We start from the raw sequence: 19809 nt of genomic DNA, 5'->3' as shown, positions 1-19809 counted from the left end.
TGCCCAACATTCACCAGATGAAAACGCAAAGAATGGAAATAACGAAAGGTTTCCTGCAGGACTTTCTCAATACATCTATGGGCTTTAAGGATGAGTTTTATCAGCATCATAGGGATAAAAAGAACTGTGATATTTGTTAAGCGCTTACTATGTGCCAGACGCCGTACTAAGCGCTGGAGGAGCTACAAGACAATCCCATCAGAAGTGGTCCCCGCCCCAAACGCGGCTCGCGGTCTAATGTATACCAATTACCTCAGCTGGATATAAAGTGGACAGAACATGAGCGTGTTTGGGTATGTCTATGGAGCGAATGGTTCAAATCAATCATTTGCTCCATAAATAGCAAGTTTTCTAATCCCGAAAAGCTTTCCTATAAATTATAGTTACAGATTTGCCCTGGCTGGAATGCTGGGAGCAGTCATAACGCGTTGTTCGACAACGCTACTCTTCCGGAAAAAACTGAATAACTTTGTCAATAATTTGGTACTCCACCAGTATACAGCACCCAGAATATCCGGACAGGTAAATCTTTGGTCAAAATTATTTTTTCCTAATTGGGGGAGCTTTTATCTTCGGGCTCAGATACCCCCAGGTAATCCAGCATCTCAACAACAAGAACAATTACACAAATGTGGCAGAATAGGTGGAAAGATGGAGTTATGTCCAGATAATCCTAGGGAAATGTAAACCAGACAAGAGCTCACATTCCATCGCTAGAGATGAAGCAAATTCTGAGGTTTCTAGCATCCTGAAAAAGACAAAACTTTCCAAGGGGAGAAAAATGCAGAACGTTTTGGTGGTGAGAAGATTTCCATTTATGGAGAAGGCATTCTCCAAAGGGAAACCCCTACCAACCTAAGACTATTTTCACATCTTTAAGCACAGATAATGGCATCTAAGATGAGATGTCAACTTGTCCTTTAAAGATAACAATAATAATGTTGGTATTTGTTAAGCGCCTACGATGTGCAGAGCACTGTTCTAAGCGCTGGGGTAGATACAGGGTCATCAGGTTGTCCCACGTGGGGCTCACCGTCTTAATCCCCATTTTACAGATGAGGTAACTGAGGCACGATGAAATTAAGTGACTTGCCCACAGTCACACAGCTGACAAGTGGCGGAGCCGGGATTCGAACCCAAGACCTCTGACTCCCAAGCCCGGGCTCTTTCCACTGAGCCACGCTGCTTCTCGATGATCTCGAGTACACTAAATCAGCTGGATACACCCTCAGATTGAAGATGCTCAGAGCAGAAAGTACAGTTCACCTCTTCTACATACGAATAGCTTTCAATATCGCCAAAAGCATTAAACTCATTTCTGAATCACTCATGATGCATTTTAGGGAGAAAGACTTGTTTTATGAGTACATGCCAGTGCAAAATAATTACAAATCCTTCCTTGTTCCCAGCTTTAACCGAAGTCTGCACGTTTTAATTATTATAAAGAACTACGTTACCGACTGAATCGAGTTAGAAGGTCTTGTGGGCATCTCCTTGGGCATTTCAAAATGACAACCCGATTTCATTTTTCTCGCCCGTATCCATTCTGGAGATGCCTAGGTTAGCTCATCTATAAATATTTCGCTTCGCAGCCATCAGATTGAACATTTTATCGTCAAATACATAAGCACGAAGCCCTCGCCCGGGGTGCTCATTTACGAATTGGAGCAACCTGGTTTTAAAATATGAAATGTTTCAGCATATCGTTTCTCCCACCGGTTTTAAAACATTCCCAAACATGGCAGTGGACTGCAAGCGAACAGCGTGCCAGAGTTTTAAAACACACACACGAATGAAGTAATCTTATTTGGATTTTCATAAACAAAACTCTATTCGGAATATGGAAAGGAAGCCGGGCTTTGGGGTTCGATCTACGTGCATCTGGGTGAACGTTCGGCATCGCCAGTCAGACATGTCTCAGTGTGTACGCTGCAAACCAAAGGCACGGTTTTCTACTTCACCCTGCCAATCCCCCCCCCCAGCAAATTTTAGTTCATAAATTGCACCAGCACCCTAAAGCAACCTCAGTAAACCTCCACAATAACTCAAGCTTGTAAAAGTGTGACTGACTCACTCTGACGGTTGAAGCTCAACTGTTCGGTTGCCAAGCCCCGGGTCGGTTTCGTACATTCCGGGGACAAAATAGGGTTGCAAATGGAATACTTAATAGACGTTCCTTTTTGATTAATAATAATGTCGGTATTTGTTAAGCGCTTACTATGTTCTAAGCGCCGGGGTAGATACAGGGTAATCAGGTCGTCCCACTTGAGGCTCACAGTTAATCCCCATTTTACAGATGATGGAACTGAGGCACAGAGAAGTGAAGTGACTTGCCCACGGTCACACAGCTGACAAGTGGCAGCGCCGGGATTCGAACCCATGACCTCTGGGTGCCAAGCCCGGGCTCCTTCCACTGAGCCACGCTGCCTTTCCTGTAGGCATCACAACATTGTGGCCTAGTGGACAGAGCACGGCCCTGGCCGTCAGAAGATGTGGGTTCTAATCCCCGCTCGGCCACGCCTCTGCTGTGTGACCCCGGGCAAGTCATTTCGCTTCTCTGTGCCTCAGTTCCCTCATCTGTAAAATGGGGATTAAGACTGTGCGTCCCACGTGGGGCACGGACCGGGTTTAACCTGATTAGCTTGGATCCACCCCAGAGCTTAGGACAGTGTCTGGCACACAGTGAGCACTCAAATACCTTGAAAAACCATAAAGCCAAAGGCAAGTGAAATGGGAATTCTCCAGCTTATCAATGGTTTCGAAAACTACGGAGAAACTCGACTTAATGAAGACTACCAGGGAGCGCCGTGAGGCATTACAAGAAAGAATGGTAGGAATTAGATTTCCTTGGCTGCCCTGCCTACTTTCTGCAACAGAACGCACCCCAGCATCCAGTTTCTAAAAGTATTCCAGCAGCATGGTCTAGTGGTTAGGGCCCAGAGCTGGGAGTCAGAAAGTCACAGGTTATAATCCCGGCTGGGCCGCTTGTGTGCTGTGTGACCTTGGGAAAGTCACCTCGCTTCTCTGGGCCTCGGTTCCCCCATCTGTAAAACGGGGATTAAGAGATTGAGCGCCCTGTGGAGGACAGGGACTGTGTACAACCTGATTCTCTTGAACCTACCCCAGTGCTTAGAACAGTGCCTGGCACATAGTAAGCACTTAAATATCATTATTATTATTACACTTCATTTTTTCAGGAAAGGTGGCTTCGAGAATGATAAATGAGACACACATTTGACCTCAGAGGTTTACAGGTGAGAGGAAGGATGACCCCCAAATGCAAACCCCACACCTATGACGACGCAATTGAGGCCGCAAACATGCGAACTCAGTCAGTCATCCCCCAAACCCGATTATGCGCGGTCCTAAAGTCAGCGGTGATTCAAGGGAGTCTGATTGCAGGAAAAAACAAAACAGAACAAATTCTCGCCCTTGCTGTTTCCCAATGATAGCACACTGACAGCATTGTTTTGGCATTCCCTGTGTTGAAAGAAGAGGTTTTCATGGCATAGTCTCAGTCCTGGCTTTATTTCTGGCTTCGTTTTCCTCAGTGCCGACGCTGCCCCTCTCGGTGTCACGGGCTTATAAATGTTAGACATCAAAAATTAGTTTCACTTATTATGGCAGGAAAAGGCTTTAAACTCTGGGATCTGTGCCTCACAGCACAGGCTTTATCAGCGGGTCCCAGTCACCGCTTCCTGAAAATGGTATTGAGTACAAACCAATCCACCTCATTTCAAAAGCGTGCTGTTTGTGAACAGTTGCTATTCCCACCATACAACTTTTCAACCTCTTGCTTTCATAAAACCCCAATCTACTATCTTTCTTCTAGCCTCCTCGGACGCTAAGAACTACACACATTAATCCACTTATCCAAGAACGATATGATCCTCATAAGGTAACTCCCACAGGCCCGGGAGTCTGAAGGACCTGGGTTCTAATCCCGGCCCCGCCACGTGTTGGCTGCGTGACGCTGGGCAAGTCATTTCACTTCTCTGCGCCTCGGTCACCTCCTCACCTTCGGCCGGTGTCCAGTTAAGATGGGATCAGTGTCCTTTCCGTATTTCAAAACTTGATGGTAATCGTTTTCTGGATGACTTTCTCTTTTTTAGATGAAACTAGAAATTAGCCCAAATTATGGGAATTTAAGTCGTAATCCTTTAATGAGAAACTGACGTGAAGTTTTGAAACGGAGTACCACTCTTGGACGAGGATAAAATGAACGCATAAAGTAGGTTTCAGGTCTACATTCGCAGTTCAATAACTCCACGTGAAAACTAAAACTGTTGCCAAAATAAGTCCGTGTCGGCCTTACAAAATAACAGAAATCTGACGTCAACCTCACCGACGCTGCGACGAAACCAATTTTGGGGAACGGAACGTAATCGGTCGTCGTTATGGAATTCACAACGCCTACCTAGAGCCCCGAGCCCTATAACGGGCTTTCCCTGACTAGTTCTCAGCATCGAGGTCGTAACAAACCCACCAGTTATCTCCAGCACACAGGCACTTATATAATTACTTCCTTTGACTTCCTTTCAAAAAATGTCATGGCCATTTCCCCCATTTGGAATGAAAGCACCTCGTGGGCAGAGAATGTGTCACTGCTCGTTTTGCACAGTGTATTACACTACTGAGGCCCTGAGGAAGAATATTACTATTAAAAATAGTCATTTTAATTTCACTCCAGACAGAATCAGAGAAATACGGACATAATAACTGAGATGTAGCTTGACCTGGGGCAAGTCACTTCAGTTCTCTGGGCCTTGGTTACCTCATCTGAAAAATGGCGATTAAGGCTGTGAGCCCCATGTGGGAAGGGGACTGTGTCCAACCCAATAAGCTTGGATCTACCCAATGCTTAGTAAAAAACGGGGAGTGTTTGGAAGTGAGTCAACAGAGCCTGTTTTTCCACCAATTAAACTGTTTATCAATCAATCGTATTTATTGAGCACGTTCTGTGCGCAGAACGCTGTACTAAACACTTGGGAAAGTACAATACGCAGAGTCGGTAGACGCGTTCCCTGCCCACAGTGAGCTTACAGTCTAGAGACAGGAACTAAGGAGTTGGACAGAGTATCCCTGGATTGCACTTCTGCAAACTGAGTTCATCCTTTACCATTTTATTCGACTTGGCAGAAGTCATAATAACAGCGGCATTTGTCAGGCACTTCCTAGGTGCCAAACACTGCACTAAGCACTACTCTTTGATGGAAGTGGTCACCGAGTGATGAACTGCAAGCTTTGGGGAAAGAGAGAAAGAAGTTAAAAGCATTGGAGGATCAGTGAGAGAGTGGGAGGAAATGGGAAGGTCAGGCAGCAGTAGAAAAGGATAGGGCCCAGGGGTGTAACCCAGAGATTGTGTTCCTCATGCCCTGACGAGTTGGCGCTGTCGAATTCACAGAGAGTTTGGAGTCGCAACCATGGGCAAACCGCTTTTTCTGATCTGCACCACAGAGCCTCCAGGCAGCTGTGCACCTCAAAATCCACAATAGCATTCTATGAAAAGCAGGCGGTGAAAACAGACGTGAGGACAGAACTGCATATATGGGGGAAAAAAAAGGCGAATTTTTCCTGTAATGGAAAGAGATCCCTGTTGGCCAGTGCTGCTACGTGAAAAGTGCAAGTATCATCCGGGAACCATTTCAGAAATTAATGTGTCTAGGTGGCTCTCGGGTTCAAAGTCACCTATTTTTAAAAAGTCCCAAGGTGAAGAACGATGAGAAGGATGAGGAGAAGCAAGACGGCAGAAAAGCCTTAAGTGCACTTGCTTATAACATACTGTTTTAATAGGAGACACACGGCAATTAATTTCTACAAGACAAGATTTAACCAGTTGAACTTACCTCCCGAGTGGCTAATCTGTTACTCAGCTCCTCAGCCTTTTCAATATCCCCTTCGGCCACAGACTTGTCTATGCTGACTTCAAGGCCTGACTGGAAAGCGCAAAAAAAAAAAAAGTTAAACCAGAGGGCAAAAATACTCTAGAGATTCGCTAGGAAAAACAGTGATATGATTTAATCTCCTTAAAACACAGCTCTCAAAAGAAAATTTCTCTACATTTATTACCTGAAGACATTTACTTTGCGGAAGAGAACATCCGTAAACCCCTTGGGGCCAACATAAAGTCTGTTTTAAGACCGAAGCAAACATCCTCGGAAATGTACTGAGAACTGACGAGTACATGAGTTTCACCTTACGTGTAGAATTCATTCAGTCGTATCTGTTGAGTGCTTACTGTGTGCGATGCACTGTTCTAAGCACTTGAATGCTCCCAGACTAGAATACACAGACTACAGTGACAGAGAAACACCGACGAGGGCAATTTAGCACTAAAAAAAAAAGAGCAATTTTTCCACAACTGGGAACTCAGACGTGTTCCAGATCATTTCCAGGCTCTCCGCTGGTCAGGGCCAATGGGATAGAATTTTTCCAGGCCACAAAGGGCATCCCTCCTCTAGCAAAAGCAGGGTATACATCACTCTGCACCCTTGGAGCTTCCGCACTTCTCCCCTTCACTTTTAATTTCTGCCGCCTGCCTTTCAACGACTCACCTGGCTTGCTACATCAAGCCATCGATTGAGAGAAAATCCAGGGGTTCATTTAGCCTTCGTTGCCCTAAAAGTACTCAAAAAAAAAAAATTAAATCACGACCACGGGCCAACTTCCCGGTTAAAAAAATGCCAGCTCGGAAAACGTGCAGCGTGACCCGAGAATATCGGGGAGACATCGCTTTTGACCTCATTCTGTCGGAGCTGCCAGTCATCCCCAGAGGTGGGATTTCCCCACTGCACGGCACATACAAGATGAGCAGTCTGTCACCACCTCGCGCCCCGTCTGTTTCGACAAGTCTCCGACGTGAAAGGGTGGGGTGCCTGGGGTTGGCAGGGCTCTAAATCCAGGCGGCTGGCGGGCCCTGAGCTAGTCTCATCCTTTGCGGGGCGGGGGTTGGGGCTGGGGGGTGGGGGAAAAGATCCACGGCAGACCTCCTCGTCTGGAGGGCTAATGACCTCAAACCAACCCTTCTCTTCGACAGATAAATGCCCCTCCGGTGGACATTCTGATCCCCCGTAGAGCACCGCTGGGCAAGCAACTAACAACCAGCCCTGCCCCGTCTCTACACTTTTTAAAGGGGGGAACGAGACCCTGAGGTTTTATTTGATTTCCAATTTTTACCAATTTAGAGACTATCACAGTCGAGCAGCGTGGCCTAAGAGCAAATGTACTGTCTGGAAGTCAGGACACCAGTGGCTTGAGGCTGAAAGCTCCTCGAGGAAAGAGACCACAGACCACTGCCGGGCGAACAGCTAAAAAACCAGCCCTGCCCCGGCTCTACACCCTTTAAAGGGGGGACGAGACCCTGAGGTTTTATTTCATTTCCAATTTTTCCCAATTCAGAGACTATAATAGTCGAGCAGCCTGTTAGGAAAGCGACCAGTATATTTTATCTTCACTGAATTTTCCCAAGTGCTTACGGGAGAGCTCTGCATATGACAGACATGGAATAAAGACTAGAGATTCACTGGTTCTAAGACTCGGAGCAAATCGTTGAACCTCTCCAAGCCTCGGTTTCCTCTTCTGGTAACTCGGAGTATTACGTGTTTCTCCCTACCTCAAAGTAATGATGATAATAATAATACTTAAGGGCTTACTGCATGTCAAGTACTGTTCTAAACGCCGGGATACGTAGAAACTCATCAGGTGGAACAGTCCCTGTCCCACAGGGGCCCCTAGTCTTAAACCCCATTTTACAGGTGACGTAACTGAGGCACTGATAAGATACGTGGCTTGTCCAAGGTCACACAGCAGACATGCGGCGCAACCAGGATTAGAACCCAGGTCCTTCCGACTCCTACACCCGTGCTCTATCTACTAGGCCACGCTACAGGAGCCTGGAAAAAAAAAAGTGACGGATATGGAAAGTGCTACGCAAATTCTGAAGCGGTGTATTAAAAAAATAAAAATATTAGGAACGTTCTGAGCACTGTTATTGCCACTCGATGTTCACCTCTATTAAAAAAAAATATTTTCACACAGGGTAAAACGAAGCCATTTCTTCTACCTTCTGCCAAAAAAAATGCATTCAACTATCAAATTATGAAACCACAAATTACGACGACAAAATGTTTCGATAGGGGAAATGTAGACGCCGGTGCTGGCAACTCTAACTTTTGGCAGAGCTTACAGTAGACGTAGCTTAAGCTACAGTAAAAGTATCTGATTTCCCAAATAATAAAGGAATCATTTTGAGAATTCTGCAATAAAAATAAGGTGAGATCTTAGAAACTAGTCACGGACTATCCGCAGTGCCAATCCATTTGTCCGTATCTGAGGGTTGTCTAGTGAAACAATGTCTCCGATTACCAAGCGCACTGAATTACGTCGATGGAAAGCTACTCGAGGCATTTTCACATCAAAACGGGCAATTCCATTTATTCAGAAACTGCCACAAATTTTCAGTTTTAATTGCCGATTACAAATGATTGGTACGAATCAAAGAACTGCTGCCTGAAACGCTATTAGAAAAACGCAGAGAACACAGAGAACCCCAAAGGTCGGCACCCGGAAAATAGCAAGATTACGTTTAAAAATACCCGTCCTCTGCCCTGGAAATTAGGCGACAGCAGTAACGCCGACCCACGTGATTTATACGAGCAGCATTTTAGCCTGGTAAGCTTCCCAACAGCAGCAAAATTGGAAAGTTTTTCACCATTCTACAGGGCTCACGAAACAGGATGAAAAGGTACCGTGAGATACGTTAACAAATGTGTTTTCCACCCTAGAGAAATGAGGGACGGGGAATACATGAGCTGTGTCCAAACGGCTCCATAGATTTTTATTACCCCCTCAAATTTAAGAAATCGAGCATGGCATAGCTCGACATTTGTCGGTTTACATCTGTTGCAAGCTTTCATCTTTGTGCCTTCCAATTGGGCCTTCTTTACATTTCTCTATCCGGGGTCGGGGTAGAAGTTTAGCATCAGGTCAGAAATTTTCAAATTTCAACTAGAAATCTTCAGGACAGCAGAAGATGCAAAAAGTGGGTGTGATCTGATGGCAGACACCATAACCTATGCGAAAGCGAAATTTAGTATGTTTTCCACTTTCATTTTACTTAACCTTCCCTGTGCACGTGAGTGAATTCACTTGAAAACCTGAGACTACCATGAAACAGCCGAAGCTTGGATTAGCACCGGAGGTATGATTTGGACCCATTAACTACTGTGACGTCTTTGAGGGCAAGATCGTGTCTACTATTGACATGTCACGTGACATTGTGACATTGGCATGTCGTTGGCATGTCTACTCCCCTTCTTAAAAACCTTCAGCGGTTGCCTAGCAACCTCCGCACAAAACAAAAACTTCTCACTCTAGGCTACAAGGCTGCCCATCACCTTGCCCCCTCCCCACCTCTCCTCCCTTCTCTCTTTCCACCGCCCACCCCGCACGCTCCGCTCCTCCGCCGCCCACCTCCACACCGGCCCCCGTTCTCGCCCATCCCGCCGACCCCCGGGCCACGTCCTCCCGCGGTCCCGGAACGCCCTCCCTCCTCACCTCCGCCAAACTCATTCTCTTCCCCTCTTCAAAGCCCTACTGAGAGCTCACCTCCTCCAAGAGGCCTTCCCACACTGAGCTTCCCGTTTTCCCTCTGTTGCCTCTCTACCCCCCCACTTCACCTCCCCTCAGCTAAAAAGCTCCCTTTTCCCCCCATTTCCCTCTGCTCCTCCCCCCCTTTCCCTCCCCTCAGCACTGTGCTCGTCCGCTCAATTGTATATATTTTCATTACCCTATTTATTTTGTTAATGAGATGTACTTCACCTTGATTCTATTTATTGCTATTGCTTTAATGAGATGTACATCCCCTTGATTCTATTTATTGCTACTGTTTTTGTCCGTCTCCCCTGATTAGACCGTGAGCCCGTCAATGGGCAGGGACTGTATCTGTTGCCGATTTGTCCATTCCAAGCGCTTAGTCCAGTGCTCTGCACATAGTAAGCGCTCAATAAATACTACTGAATATTGAATGAATACTATTGTACTCTCCCAAGAGTTTAGTGTAGTGTTCTACCCACTGTAGGCACTTAATAAATCAATACGTACTGCCGATTGATCGTTAATGTCAAAATAACTTTACGGCATCACAGGGAGCTAGGAGTGATCAAGAAAATAGTTACGAACTCCAGGAGAGCCTCATCTGAATTGATCCTGAAGTCGTTAGCCGTAACCATTCTAGCAAAAAAAAATCAAATAGGCACCAAACCTCTGCAGGATTTTTGTTGTGCTTTTCTTCATACATTACAGCTTCGGTTCTGCTTATTAAATGAATGGCTGCTTTTGACGAAATGTGTATTTTTTTTTTTAGTAGTACTTGTTAAGTGCACTAAGCCCTGGGGTAGATACAACCTAACCAAGGTTGGACACAGTTCATTCCCCACATGCGGCTCAGTCTTAATCCCCCTTTTACAGATGGGGTAACTGAGGCTTAGAAGTGAAGTGACTTGCCCAAAGTCTCACAGCAGACAAGTGGAGGAGCCGGAATTAGAACCCAGGTCTTTCTGACCCCCAGGATGGGGCTGATTCCACTAGGCCACGTCGCTTCTCCAAAATCATAAATAAAAATAAAATCAATGTTGGTATTTGTTAAGCCCTTACTATGTGCAGAGCACTCTTCGAAGCGCTGGGGTAGATACAGGGGAATCGGGTCGTCCCAGGTGAGGCTCACAGTTAATCCCCATTTTACAGATGAAGGAACCGAGGCACAGAGAAGTGAAGTGACCTGCCCACAGTCACCCAGCTGACAAGCGGCAGAGCGGGGATTCGAACCCATGAACTCTGACTCCCAAGCCCGGGCTCTTTCCACTGAGCCACACTACTCATCACAGAGGGTTTTTAAAAAGTCTACCCCTGGTTATTCAGGATAACAGTCATAAGAGGAAAACAAATAAACCCCCCTATTCAGTCTGTCACCAGATTCCATCCGGACTACGTTCACAGCATCACCCTTACCACCTCCCACCTCTACGCGCTACTCTCCGACTACAACCGGGCCCACACGCTTGGCTCCTCTAACGCTAACCTTCTCACTATACCTCCATCTCATCCATCTCCCCGCCGACCTCTCGCTCGCCTGCCACCCCTGGATAATTTCCTCCTCAAATCCACTGGATAATTTCTCTCCCCCGACTTCAAAGACTTCTTGAAGGCACATCTCCAAGAGGCCTTCCCTGACGAAGTCCTCCTTTCCTCTTCTCCCACTCCCTTCGGCGTCACCCTGACTTGCTCCCTTTATTCATCCCCTCTCCCAGCCCCACAGTATATATATATCTATATCTGTAACGTATTTATTTATATTCATGTCCGTCTCTCCCTCACTAGGGGCAGGGAATCGGTCTGTTTGTTACATTGTACTCTCCCAAGCGCTTACTACAGCACCCTGCATCCAGCGAGCGCTCACTAAGTACGACCCCTCCTTCTCCATCCAAACTCCTACCGGGCTGATCCGAAGCACTTATAGCCCACCTCCTGGCTGACCTCCCTGGCTCCTTTGTCTCCCCCTCTCCGGTCCCTACTTAATCCATCACCTGGGTCATTTTTCTAAAGACCGTTGCCTACATCTCCCCGCTTGGCAAAAACCTCCAGTGCCTTCAACGTCCACCTCCGCCTCATACAAAACTCCTGTCGGTTTTAAAACACTCAGGAGACTCTCCCCTTGCTCCCTTACCTCCCTGATTTCCTACGACACAGCCTACTCGCTTTGCTTCCTAATGGCAACCTACCGCGACTCTACCCATCTGTCTCGCCGCCGACGCGCCGCCTGCGTCCTACTCCGCCCTAGGACCTCCTCCCCACTCGTGTATCCGACAGGCCACCGCCCGCCCCGTCTTCGGAGCCCTGCTCGGTTGCCATCTTTTCCGCGAGGCCCTTCCTCACCGACCCCTCATTTCTCCACCCTCTCGGCCTTCACTTCTGAGTCTCCTACGCTCTTGGGTCTCTACCCCTTAAGCGCCCTGATACTCACCCCATCCCCAGTCTCCGACGAGACTCTGTACAATGGGGATGAAGACCGTGAGCCTCACGTGGGACAACCCTGTATCTACCCCAGCGCTTAGAACAGTGCTCTGCGCACAGTAAGCGCTTAACAAATACCAACATTATCATCATCATCGAAATGAAAAGTGGGGCATTCCCGGACTCACGTGATACTTCCTAGCATTCCGAAATGGAGCGGAGGTGGATAAGACCAATGCGTGCGATGAGGCTTTCATAGGCTTAGAACACACACAAGGGAGAAGCAGCGTGGCTCAGTGGAAAGAGTCTGGGCTTGGGAGTCAGAGGTCATGGGTTCGAATCCCGGCTCTGCCACTTGTCAGCTGTGTGACTGTGGGCAAGTCACTTCACTTCTCTGGGCCTCAGTTCCCTCATCTGTAAAATGGGGATGAAGACCGTGAGCCTCGCATGGGACAACCTGATTATCCTGTATCTCCCCCAGAGCTCAGAACAGTGCTCTGCACATAGTAAGCGCTTAACAAATACCAACATTATTAAATAACACTAAGAAGGAAAAATATTTCAGGGAAAATATATACGAGCATCCAATACGTGCTTAACCCAAAGAAGATGCCACTCACCACTATATATTTCTTTCGCCAGACATTAAAAGCATCCAACTGACAGGCTGATACATTAAACTAGAAGAGGGATTGGGGTGGCCAAGTTCGGCACCACTAAGTTTTTTTTCTTTATTCTGGAAATCTGTATTAAAACAAAGACAGTAGGTCCAAAGCGCACGATGACGATTACCTTCTGAAGATGTTTATTGTGTATGAGAGGTTCAAATCGATCATTTATTCCAAAATACTGTGTTAGCTCCTTCCACTGGTCTTCATTTGAAGACTGCTGACTGTCAGAAGAAAAAAAAAACTGGTCCTATTCACAAAAACACAACCACTGCCTCTATTTTCATTAGCGAGGTGAAAATTTGAAGCTTATTTTGACTCATGGCTCAGTGGAAAGAGCCCGGGCTTGGGAATCAGAGGTCATGGGTTCGAATTCCAGCTCTGCCACTTGTCAGCTGTGTGACTGTGGGCAAGTCACTTCACTTCTCTGGGCCTCAGTTACCTCATCTGGAAAATGGGGATTAAGACTGTGAGCCTCACGTGGGACGATCTGATTACCCTATATCTAGCCCAGCGCTTAGAACAGTGCTCTGCACATAGTAAGTGCTTAACAAATACCAAATTATTATTCAACCACAATCAGTTGCAACCTGTGAATTAGCGATATTCACCCTGAAAGGGACTGGAACCTTAAGACCGTGTCGTTTCAAATCTATACATTTATAAAGATGTGTATGCACATGTATATGCGACATATAAATAACTATTTGAGGTCTACCTACCTCCCAGCCACTTCTTCATCATTTTTCAATTGATCTGAAAATAATTTTTTAAAAGTCTGCATCAACACTGATATTTTCGGCTGAACACTTCAAAGAAAGTTTTATAATCACAAATAGAAGGCATCTCGACATTCTCACTCCTGATTAAAAGATGACACTCACCTTTCCCACGCTTTCTTTTTCTCCTTCTGCATCTCGGAATTGGTTGATTTTTCAGTTCAACGTATTTTTTCTGCAGGTCTCGAAATTTCTGTTTATGAAGAAAACACCCCCCACCCGCCAAATAAATGAAAGCGAACACCTTCAAAACAAATCTATCACTTGAGATTTTGTTAATCTGGGAACCTCACTACTGGTTCTCCCGGAAATATGCAAGGGACAAAAAAGAACAGTGCTCTGCATGTAGTAAGCGCTTAACAAATACCAACATTATTATTATTATTACTAACAAATACCAACGTTATTATTAAAAAAAAAAAGGTCACCAAAAATAAAGTCTTCTAACGTCAGTTCCTACAGGATAGAGCAGGAAATAATATCAGCACGCTGAGTTTTTTCACATGAAGATTTCTGCTCTCATCTTCTGTAAGAAGGAAGAATATTCACCGAAGGTTTCGAAACTCTCAAAGGTCAGACCAGGAAGCCTGGCCCAATGTACTAGACTGAAAACCCCCTACTCGATAATAATAATAATGTTGGTATTTGTTAAGCGCTTTCTATGTGCAGAGCACTGTTCTAAGCGCAGGGGTAGATACAGGGTCATCGGGTTGTCCCACGTGAGGCTCACGGTTAATCCCCATTTTCCAGATGAGGTAACAGGCCCAGAGAAGTGAAGTGAAGTGACTTGCCCACGTTCACCCAGCTGCCAAGTGGGAGAGCCGGGAATCGAACCCATGACCTCTGACTCCCAAGCCCGGGCTCTCTCCCCTGAGCCGCGCTGCTTCTCCGATTGATTCCATTTATACATGGATCCATTCTCTTTTCAGAGTAAGTTGGGTGTTCGACCCTCAAACTATAAATACTGTTTCATCAGTCTCCCCTCATATATTGTTAACGACCCAACGATTGGGTTACCAATCAGTCAACAGATTGATTACAGAAATATTCTGAGGTTGAATTACTAGGTGGCAAACTTCTTGTGGGCAGGTAACCTGGTCTAATAATAATAATAATAATAATAATAATAATGTTGGTATGTGTTAAGCGCTTACCATGTGCGGAGCACTGTTCTAGGCGCAGGGGTAGATACAGGGTCATCAGGTGGTTTTCAGGTGATCCCACATGAGGCTCACAGTCTTTATCCCCATTTTCCAGATGAGGTAACTGAGGCCCAGAGAAGTGAAGTGACTTGCCCACGGTCACACAGCTGACAAGCGGCGGAGCCGGGATTCCAACCCATGTCCTCTGACTCATTCATTCATTCATTCAATAGTAGTTATTGAGCGCTTACTATGTGCAGAGCACTGTACTAAGCGCTTGGAATGGACAAATCGGCAACAGATAGAGACAATCGGTCTAATCGGGGGAGACGGACAGACAAGAACGATGGCAATAAATACAGTCGAGGGGAAGAACTCCATTCTAACCCTCCTCGACCTCTCAGCTGCCTCTGACGCTGTCGACCATCCCCTTCTCGGCTGTGTGACTGTGGGCAAGTCACTTCACTTCTCTGGGCCTCAGTTACTTCACCTGGAAAATGGGGATTAAGACTGTGAGCCCCACGTGGGATGACCTGATTACTTAATAACTTCCCCAGAACTTAGAACAGTGCTTGTGGCACATAGTAGGCACTTAAATATTCATTCAGTAGTATTTATTGAGCGCTTACTATGTGCAGAGCACCGTATTAAGCACTTGGAATGTACAAATCGGTAACAGATAGAGACGGCCCCTGCCCTTTGATGGGCTTACGGTCTAATCGGGGGAGACAGACAAGAAGAATAGCAACATCATCATCATTATTATTATTATTATTATCCCTGCTCCCCAAATGCTCCCCCGTGACCAGATGTTTCAATACCCTCACCCTCGGCACGGGCCTGAGGGTCAGAAGGTCATGGGTTCCAATCCTGCCTCCTCCACCTGTCTGCTATGCCCAAGCCACTTCGCTTCTCTGGGCCTCAGTTCCCTCATCTGGAAAATGGGGATTGGGACTCCTAGTCTCCACGCGGGTCAGGGACTGCGTCCAACCCGATGCGCTCGCATCCGCCCCAGCCCTTAGGACAGTGCCCGGCACACAGGAAGGGCTTAAACACCACAATTATTATTATTTAAAAAGGGTAATGGGGTGTTCCAGAATAAACTATAATAATACCTGTGGTATTTGTTACGCACTAACTACCTGGGCCAGGCACCATACTAAGCACCGGGGAGGATACAAGCAAATCGGATTGGACGCAGTCCCGGTCCCCCGCGCTTAGTACAGCGCTCTCCATTCATTCGATAGTATTTATTGAACGCTTACTCCGGGCAGAGCACTGCACTAAGCGCTTCTACTCTCCGCCCGGTAAGGGTTCATTAAATACCACTGAATCCTACGTCCACGCTAGCGCTCAATAAATGCCAATAACTGAACACAAAAGGATCTGAAAGAACTCAGTGCGGCCGCCGAACCGACCGCAAAGGCCACGATGCCCAACTTAAGGGGAAACTTCCAAATATCGCGCAGGGAGAGGATCTGGATTAAGCGAAAATGAAGAAGTACCTACATCCCACATCTGCGGGGAAACTCCAGCGGGACGTTCTTCGCAGACCGCTTTTGCCGTCGTCTCTGCCATCCTTTCAGGTCCGCTTACGGCTAAGCGAGACGACGCGACCTCTTCTGTCGCCTCGCCCTCTTCCCCTTCCCTCGAACCGAGCCCGCGGCTGCCCGGGGCGGCTTCGTCCTCGGAATCCGACCCGACGTCGCTTTCGCTCACCCCAGGAGGTAACAGTCCGCTCCACATCCTCGCTGTTAAAAAGAACGGACGTGAACTCGACACCCTACGCGGCGCCAAAGCAGAAAAAACAACTTGCCAGGCCATTTATTCGGGTTCTTAGAAATCAACCTGAAAAATCTTAAATCTGACGGGCGGTTCGGTTTTGAAACCTGAACCGAACAGAGCCCGCAACGATACAGACGCATCTGATGAATAAAAGTGAACGATTCAACCCTTTATGAAATGTCACCTTGGTATTTATAGAGATTAATAATTCAGCGATCACTTTTGAAGATCCGGCGGACCGAGGGACCGCATTCCGACCCCGGCTCCGCCACTCGTCTGCCGCGTGACCCCGGGCGGGTCGCTTCGCTTCTCCGGGCCTCGCTTACCTCATCTGGAAAATGGGGATTGAGACCGCGAGCCGCATATCGGACAGGGACCGTGGCCGGGTCGATTCGCTTGTATCGACGCCGGCGCCCGCTTAAAAGCGCCTGGCACGTAGTTAGCGCTTAGCAAATACCATTGCAGCGTGGCTCAGTGGAAAGAGCCCGGGCTGGGGAGTCAGAGTTCACGGGTTCAAATCCCGGCTCTGCCGCTCGGCAGCTGTGTGACTGTGGGCGAGTCACTTCACTTCTCTGTGCCTCAGTTCCCTCAGCTGTAAAATGGGAATCAAGACTGTGAGCCTCACGTGGGACGACCTGATGGCCCTGTATCTCCCCCAGCGCTTAGAACGGTGCTCTGCACAGAGTAAGCGCTTAACAAATACCAACATTATTCTTCTTCTTATTTTTATTACTAACCCTGGAAGGATTCACACGGATGGCAGCAGCCCCCACCTGCTCCATCCCCAGGAGGTCTTTGGGGATGAATTTCTAATCTAATAATAATAACGTTGGCATTAATCGTTCTGGCCCCCAACACCCACCTGCCATAATTTTGGGTTTTTCTCCCCCAACTAGCAGCTTGGCTCAGTGGAAAGAGCCTGGGCTGCGGAGTCAGAGGTCATGGGTTCGACTCCCAGCTCTGCCACCTGTCAGCTGCGTGACTGTGGGCGAGTCACTTCACTTCTCCGTGCCTCAGTTCCCTCATCTGGAAAACGGGGATGAAGACTGTGAGCCTCCCGTGGGACAACCTGATGACCCTGGATCTCCCCCAGCGCTCAGAACAGTGCTCTGCACATAGTAAGCGCTTAACAAATACCAACGTCATTACTAGACCGAAAAGATCCTTTCAGGACGGGGATCGTGTGTACCACTTCGACTGAACTCTCCCGAGTGATCGGTACGGCGCTCTACATTCAGAAAGTGCTCAGGAAATACTACTTATTGATCTTAGGGACTCTGGAGGCACGATGTCATATTTTATTTTATTTCGATGTAATTAATCAAGCACTTACGTGCCAGGCACTACGGGGTGGATACCAGCAAACTGAGCCGGACACGGTCCCTGTCCCGCGTAGGACCTGGTGTTAATGTCCGTTTTCCAGGTGAGGTAACCGAGGCCCAGAGAAGTCAAGCGACCTGCCCAACCTCACCCAGCAAAATGGCGGAGCTGGGATTAGAATCCAGGACGGGCAGCTTCCCCACCCACAATCACTGCTATTTATTGGGTGCTTAGTCTGTGCAGAGCACTGTACTAAGCGCTTGGGAGACTACAACAGCAGCGTGGCTCAGGGGAAAGAGCACAGGCTTGGGAGTCCGAGGTCATGGGTTCGAATGCCGCCTCTGCCACTTGTCGGCTGGGCGACTGCGGTCAAGTCACTTCACTGATTGGAAAGAGCCCGGGCTTTGGAGTCGGAGATCATGGGTTCGAATCCCGGGAAGGCCACTTGTCAGCTGGGTGACTTTGGGCGAGTCATTTCACTTCTCTGGGCCTCAGTTCCCTATTCTGTCAAATGGGGATGAAGACTGTGAGCCTCACGTGGGGCAACCCGATTATCCTGGATCTCCCCCAGCGCTTAGAACAGTGCTCTGCACACAGTAGGCGCTTAACAAATACCACCATTATTATTACTTCGCTGGGCCTCGGTGACCTCATCTGCAAAATGGGGATGAAGACTGGGAGCCTCACGTGGGGCCACCTGATGACCCCGTTATCTCCCCCAGCGCTTAGAACAGTGGTCGGCACCCAGTAAGCGCTTACCAAATACCAACATCATTATTACTTCTCTGGGCCTCGGTGACCTCATCTGCAAAATGGGGATGAAGACTGGGAGCCTCACGTGGGAAAGAGCACCCGATGACTCCCCCCAGCGCTTAGAACAGTGGTCCGCACATAGTATCCCAGCTCTGCCACTTGTCAGCTGTGTGACTGTGGGCAAGTCACTTAACTTCTCTGTGCCTCAGTTCCCTCATCTGTAAAATGGGGATGAAGACTGTGAGCCCCACGTGGGACGACCTGATTCCCCTGTGTTTACCCCAGCGCTTAGAACAGTGCTCTGCACATAGTAAGCGCTTAACAAATACCAACATTATTATTAAGCGCTTAACAAAAATCCCCCGTTATTATTAGTAAGCGCTGGGGGGGGGGGGGCGTCCAATAGAAAGAGAGGTGGCGGACGCCTCCTCTGCGCACGATCCCCGCTACCGACTGAGCGTCGGGCGCTGTAGTAGGCGCCGGGGAGCGTCCAGTGTCAGGGTGTGGGTGTGGAGGAGCCCCCTCCGGCGCCCCCAAACCTGTGGCCGCGGACCCCGTCGCTCGCTCCTCCTCCTCCTCCTCCTCCTCGTCGCCGTTGTCGCCGTCGTCCTCGGGCCGCCCGGCGGCCATCTTGGGACCCCGCAGCAACGCCGCTTCCTATTGGCCCCGCCGCCGAGCCAATGGGCGGCCGGGACCCGGCGCCGCCCTCCCGTTGCCACGGCGACCGCCCCCCCCCCTCCCCGGACTCACGCTCCCGCCTGTCATCCTTCATTCAGTCGTATTTAGCGAGCGCTTACCACGTGCGGAGCACTGGACTGAGCGCTCGGAAGGGACGGAGCGCTCACAGAGACAGTCATTCATTCATTCAGTCGCACTGATTGAGCGCTTACTCCGTGCTGAGCACTGGACCGAGCGCTTGGAATGAACAAGTCGGCAACAGCCCCTGCCCTCACCTTCCGATTTCGTGCATTTGTTGAGCGCTTACCCTGTGCAGAGCGCTGTGATAATAATAATAATAATAATGTTGGTATTTGTTAAGCGCTTCCTATGTGCCGAGCACTGTTCTAAGCGCTGGGGTAGACACAGGGGAATCAGGTGTCCCACGTGGGGCTCACAGTCTTAATCCCCATTTGACAGATGAGGGAACTGAGGCACAGAGAAGTGAAGTGACTTGCCCACAGTCACACAGCTGACAATAGTAACGTTGGTATTTGTTAAGCGCTTCCTATGTGCGGAGCACTGTGCTAAGCGCTGGAGGAGATCCAGGGTCATCAGGTTGTCCCACGTGAGGCTCACACTCTTCAACCCCATTTTCCAGAGGAGGTCACTGAGGCCCAGAGAAGTGGAGTGACT

The 19809-nt window shown here is 48.2% G+C and overlaps 1 protein-coding gene across 2 annotated transcripts in view; it reads right to left on the bottom strand.

Annotated features, from left to right (window-relative positions):
* Window positions 1-19104, bottom strand: part of FAM204A (family with sequence similarity 204 member A) — a 35933-nt gene extending 16829 nt beyond the window's left edge. Inside the window, exons 1-6 of one of the 2 annotated variants that reach the window (XM_029081076.1) lie at window positions 18996-19104; window positions 16108-16349; window positions 13562-13649; window positions 13400-13433; window positions 12802-12901; window positions 5847-5936 (exon numbers count right to left, since the gene is read on the bottom strand). In XM_029081076.1, the coding sequence (XP_028936909.1) occupies window positions 5847-5936; window positions 12802-12901; window positions 13400-13433; window positions 13562-13649; window positions 16108-16349; window positions 18996-19086 (645 nt within the window). In that variant the 5' untranslated portion in view covers window positions 19087-19104. The remainder of the gene's footprint in view (window positions 1-5846; window positions 5937-12801; window positions 12902-13399; window positions 13434-13561; window positions 13650-16107; window positions 16350-18995) is intronic. The other variant, XM_029081077.2, reaches the window with a different exon arrangement.
* Window positions 19105-19809: the final 705 nt, after the last annotated feature.

The sequence above is a fragment of the Ornithorhynchus anatinus genome, chromosome 16 (genome assembly GCF_004115215.2).
Source record: "Ornithorhynchus anatinus isolate Pmale09 chromosome 16, mOrnAna1.pri.v4, whole genome shotgun sequence".
NCBI classification, from domain to species: domain Eukaryota; kingdom Metazoa; phylum Chordata; class Mammalia; order Monotremata; family Ornithorhynchidae; genus Ornithorhynchus; species Ornithorhynchus anatinus.
The sequence above is the reverse complement of the archived record's forward strand: the minus strand, read 5'-3'. Positions and strand labels throughout refer to the sequence as shown.